General features: G+C 36.7%; 1 protein-coding gene across 2 annotated transcripts; it reads left to right on the top strand.

Moving 5' to 3' along the window:
* The first annotated feature begins 1,350 nt into the window (after nucleotides 1-1,350).
* On the top strand, nucleotides 1,351-3,756 carry LOC101303204 (F-box/kelch-repeat protein At3g06240-like). 2 transcript variants are annotated; one of them, XM_004294703.1, is made up of 2 exons: nucleotides 1,351-2,588; nucleotides 3,445-3,756. In XM_004294703.1, exon 1 carries the CDS (start codon nucleotides 1,390-1,392, stop codon nucleotides 2,551-2,553), a length of 1,164 nt encoding a protein of 387 aa, XP_004294751.1. In that variant the 5' UTR covers nucleotides 1,351-1,389; the 3' UTR covers nucleotides 2,554-2,588; nucleotides 3,445-3,756. The 2 variants fall into 2 exon arrangements, with proteins under 2 accessions (XP_004294751.1, XP_004294752.1); XM_004294704.1 differs by lacking the exon at nucleotides 3,445-3,756 and adding an exon at nucleotides 3,168-3,196.
* The last annotated feature ends 1,728 nt before the right edge of the window (nucleotides 3,757-5,484 follow it).

Raw genomic sequence — 5,484 nt, forward strand, 5'->3', positions numbered from 1 at the left:
AATGGTAGTTTGCAGAAATTTCAGGTGCTATCCCTGAATCAGAAATAAGACTGGTGGATTTGTTGTTCGCGGTTGACAATTAGTATGCATTGCCTGATTTGCCTCTACTATGTTTCTTGTTTTCATGTTGGGTGCTGCTAAATATACCTAGCAAATGACTAAGTAGACCCAACAAACTTTATACACCCAACAACACATTTCAATAATACCCTTAAGTTCATAAACCCAGCTAAGCCCTTGACCAGAAATACACGGTTTCCGCTGCTTCTGATATGGTTGGGTTCCAAACACGATTTTGGCAGAGAGCGGCTGTCGTGGTGGTTGCAAAGACGGAAGCTCTTATAAAGGAAGAGCTCCGAATCTAAACTCCTCATTGTTGATTAATTGAAGATCGACACAAACCCGACTTTATGTATGTATATTGGTGCCTAGAAAGTTTAAAGCTGGAGCTTGGTGGATTAGGGTATCAACAAAGGGCCTGTATGTCTAGATTTCAACTGAAATGTCAATATGCATAATGCATCTCCTTGAAATTGTTAATTGCAGTAGCTTTACTACTAGATCTATAGTCTATTCACTTTGAAAAATGTGAAAGGTTTTCAATACGACTCAATTACGGAACTAATCTGTTTTTTAGCTGGGTCTCATTAGAGTTATTAATCCTATTTCTTTGCTGGGTTTCGTTAGAGTTGAATCAGTTGATTGCTGGTTTTTTTTTTTTATATCAATTAGGATGTATCGCTGGGTTTGCTGGGTATCATTTGAGATGTTTTGTTGGGTTTCATCACATTAAGGGCATAATTGGAAATTACAAAGTTTTAGTGGGTTTGAAAATGATGTTGGGTCTACTTAGTTATTTGCTGGGTACATTTAGCAACACCCTTTTATGTTTGCTACCCAGATTGTGATCTAAATTTCCAAGCTTATTATATAGGGCTATTATATAACAAGCTTCAATCTCATGCACAATGGATCATTCCGAAACCCCCAAGGGAACCTATATAAAATGAAAAAGAATCAACTAAAGATCATTTAAACTTTTTATTCTGAGATCACACAATTTTCTGAAAGGCTTTTTAGGCCGAAAGATTAGCTCATGCCGAGAGATCATGTCAGAACGCTTCCTCCTCTTTGGTCATCCGGAACAAATTGGGATTTAACTCTAAATAGCGTCGGCGGATTTCGAATTTAGGTATAGAGGTTCTACCAACTCGATCACTAATGGCCCCAATACCTAAATTAAGCTTGGGCTTAGAAGTCAGATTGTGACACTAAGCTTTGGGCTGAAGTGGGCCCAAACCCAAACAAACTCCACGTTAAAAGGGTCAGTGCCTCCGGCGAAGTTCATTCGTTTCAGTGCGACTCTGTTAGGGTTTTTGGAGCTCAAAAATGGCGGACGAACTGACAGAACTCCCGCACCTTCCGATGGAGATCATTCGCGAGATTCTCGCGTGGCTGCCGGTGAAGCCTTTATGCAGATTCAGGTGTGTATCAAAGTCATGGAATTCCCTAACTTTTGATCCCAAATTTGTTAAAATGCACTTTAACAAAGCCCTTGAGCACGAGGATGTACTCCACCAAAGACGAAGAGTATTAGTCACCGGTGTTTATTCCGGTGAGTTTTACTCTTTCAGTTTAGATGAGTTTCTCGATAATGATGATATTGATAATGTTGGTTGTGATGATGAGAATCATGAACTGTCAGTAACTGAAGTCAGTAGAGTTGGAGATGTTAGGGGTAGCTCTGTTTTTTACTCCAATGCCTTGATGTTGTTTGAGTCAAATCAGAGGTTCTCCTTGTTTAACCCAGTAACCAGGGAGTCCAAGGTAGTTCCTGTGTTCCCAAAACTTGGTCGATGCGACATAATTAATGCGAAGCTATATGGGTTTGGATTTGATCCGTCCACTCAAGATTACAAGATGGTGTACATGATTTGTGAGGATTGCGCTGCAGTGAGACGGCAACACCCACATTCCCCAATCTTAATGGAACTTAAGTTTGGTGTCTATTCATTGAAAACTGGGTATTGGCGAGTGATTGAGAAGGGATATCCCTATCAATGTTTATCCCACGGTGGGATGGGGAAACTGCTGAATGGAGGTATACATTGGTTGGTTTATAGAGACTATGGTGATTTGTCCTCTATGGTTCTGTTGTCTTTTGTTTTGGCAGAGGAGGAAGTGCGGGAGATTCCACTGCCGCCTCGTTTTCATAACGAAGGGGGTGGTGTTTATTTAAGTGTCTTCAGAGATTGCCTATGTATGATACTGGGATACGGTGAAGAGGTTTGGATCATGAAGGAATATGGAGTTAGAGAGTCTTGGACTAAAATAAGGATCTCCATCCCGCCTTGTGAGTGGGTACACTCGGGGTTCAGGAAGAAATATTATGATCTATTACTGTTGGAAGATGATGAAAACAAGTTGGTTCTGCTCAATTTTGATAAGAACATCTTTCGCAATCTGTCAATTCGTGGAGTTCCAGAGGTTGGTTATGCTGTGGTCTACTTGGAGAGCCTCGTTTCACCCAATAACTTTGGCATCACTGATTGACAACCTTAAGAATGACACAGATTTAGATAGCGGAGGTAAAAAATATGCATCCACTCAGTCTCTTTCTCATATTAGTCCTATGTTTTGCAATTTTTATGGTATGAAGTTCCTGTGCTCCACCAGATTGATTAGCTATTTATTGGTTCACAACTTTGGCATTGTTTGCTTTTCATACTGGGCTTAGATTTTGAGTATTTGACTGAAAGAAGTCTGCAACGGTGGCTATGGTTTTGCAATGAACGGAGAGGTAATCGTGCCAGGGAAAGAAAGTGATATATGATAAGAAAAGAAAAGTATCTTTATACATTTGTTTTTGACCATGGACTGCTTTCCTGTTTTGGAGTTCTGGTGGTTTAAGTTTTGTCCCGTTCTGTTCTTTGGTTTTAAACTTTTACTGACAGATACTGTAATACTTGCTATTTATGGTAAATATGGTTTAGGATGGCACTATTAGAGTTTAGAGACAAAAAACTATAAGCTCCTATTACATTTTAAGTTTAGGAGGCAAGAGACTGGAAGCTCCTATTACATTTTAATGTCTTTTTCCATAAGCTTATAATAAGTGCCTAATGGGATAATGCATAACTTCTTTTTCCCAAATCTTATTTGAACAGGTTTACACCTTGTTTATGGTTTTCACTGGTAAGCTGTAACTGATCATTCTTCCTGTAATCTGTTACAGAAATCATAGTTGTGCTTTGTCCTTCAATTTTTTTTTCTTTGCTAATAAGTTGTGTTCATTTTATTGATTTTTTATCACATGAATCCGCTTGTTTATGATTCATGTACAACTTCAAGTGCATAACTGCTCTTGCCATATGATAATTCTGAAAGCTTTTGATGGAAAAGACTGCTGAAGATTGTTTTCTCATTATATACCTTGTGTTACAGGGGGGTCTGTTTTCACTTGAGGAAATGGGCTTCAAGAATCAAGAATTTGCTGGTGTAGTTGTATTCATGCGCCAAGTCTTTTGTGCAATGCATCTTGCTTCTCTCTCTGTCCATTTTCAGAACTGTAGAATTCTTTTTGGGTATCCCTGAATGGTAGTTTGCAAAAATTTCAGGCGCTATCCCTGTATTAGAAGTAGTACTGGTGGGTTTGTTGTTAGCGGTTGACAATTAGTATGCATTGCCTTGGTTGCCTCTACTGTGTTTCTTGTTTTCGTGTTTGCTACCCAGATTTTAATCCAAAATTTCCAAGCTTATTATATAACAAGCTTCAATCTCATGCACAATGCTTGCTTCTATCATCATGCTGGCCTCATATTCAATTCGGTTTCTCATGACTGCTTTTGTACTCCTCTTTCTCTGAACATGTAGTAGTTTTTCTTCGGTTATGATCCTCATTATTGCCATTTGACAAAAAAAAATATATATATATATATATATATATATATATTAAAATTGTTGCATATCGTCCATCAAAGCACTTGACTTGATATCTCAAGGATCGTAATCTTTGTCGGGAAGAAGAAGAAAAAAATACCCCTTGAGTCTCAAACCAAAACAAAAACAACTAAACAAGTATACGTTGGAGCTGAAGTTGTGGAAACCTAAGCTTGGGCTGAAGTTGGATGTGAATCCGAACCAACTTAATGTTGGAGCTGGACCCAAACTAAGCCTTGGGCTTAAGTTGTACCTGAATCCTACAAAGTTGTATTTGATTAAAAAGGGTGTATTGTATATGGAATTAGTGGAAGTTTTAAAGAAGTCTATGAAATTTGAAAGTCTAGGTGTATGCAATACAGACTTTTAAAAATCAATCAAAGTTTGGGTATATTCAACTAGATTTTAAAAAATCATTATGAATTCCACCAAAGTTCAGGGGTATTCAATTAAGACTTTTTAAAATGAATAGAAGTTCAGATGTATTCAAAATATCATTCATACTTATGGAATTATGGAATTAATAACTCATGAATAATTGTGGACTTTATAGTGTAAATTACACACACCCTCCAATATTTTTCCATCTACTAGAGCAAAGATTTGGAAAAGTCTACGACAGTCTTTCTCTTTACATGTGAATAGGTTGATCCTACGATACATCATCTTTTTTTTCTTTCTTTTTTATAATATTTTGTGCTATCAACGTTCTATTCTACTTATTCTTTTCAATGTTTTTTTAATGTTAATATTTTGTTGTCTTTCAATTGTAATACTTGGAACCCTCGATAACCTAAATATTATCTACTAACTCTTGATATTAGAACCACATGATCATATATTATTATATTTACGTACATGAATTAAACTTGTGAACATCTAATGTCCCACTTTAAAACATGTGTCTTTGGTTTACGTACAAGTATGCGTGTTGTTAAGTTAATATAATCTTTTTCGTTACCTATGTTTATGTATTTCAATCAAATATTACAATTATATGCATCGAAATTAGATAGATGAGCACTAAACTTATAATCGGTGTTATTATGTGTTTGTCATTGCATCTTTATTTTTTTTCTTTCCTGTAACTTTGTAAGTATTGAGAAATCTACAGAAGTCATTCATATGAAATCTGTAGATTTCAGAAATCAGTGAAAGTCTGTGATTAAAAATCAATGGTTTTAAGAAGTCAGTGAAAGTCTATGAACTTTTCAAAGAGTCTGTAGACTTTTCAAAAAGTCAGTTGATTAAAATAAGTCTATATGAATCCAAATACAATACAACCCCCTAATTGTGTTTTGCTAGGGTTTGGACTTTGGAGTATATGCTCTCGAAGAAGCAGGCGCGACCTATTCTTCCGATGGAGATCATCGGCATGATTCCGGGTGAAGTCTGTATGCCGGTTCAGGTGTGTTTCAAAGTCATGAAATCCTCTAACTTTTGAACCTCAATTTGTCCAAGTGCACCTTTAACAAAGCCCTTTAAATCTGGTTCTTCATCAAAACAGTATCGATTCGTGGACATTGATTATGTAGAGATATACTT

Source organism: Fragaria vesca, linkage group LG3 (assembly GCF_000184155.1).
Source record: "Fragaria vesca subsp. vesca linkage group LG3, FraVesHawaii_1.0, whole genome shotgun sequence".
Taxonomy (NCBI): Eukaryota; Viridiplantae; Streptophyta; class Magnoliopsida; order Rosales; family Rosaceae; genus Fragaria; species Fragaria vesca.

Coding starts and splice junctions, on each gene's coding strand:
- LOC101303204 (XM_004294703.1), top strand. CDS start 1,390: ATGGCGGACGAACTGACAGAACTCCCGCACCTTCCGATGGAGATCATT.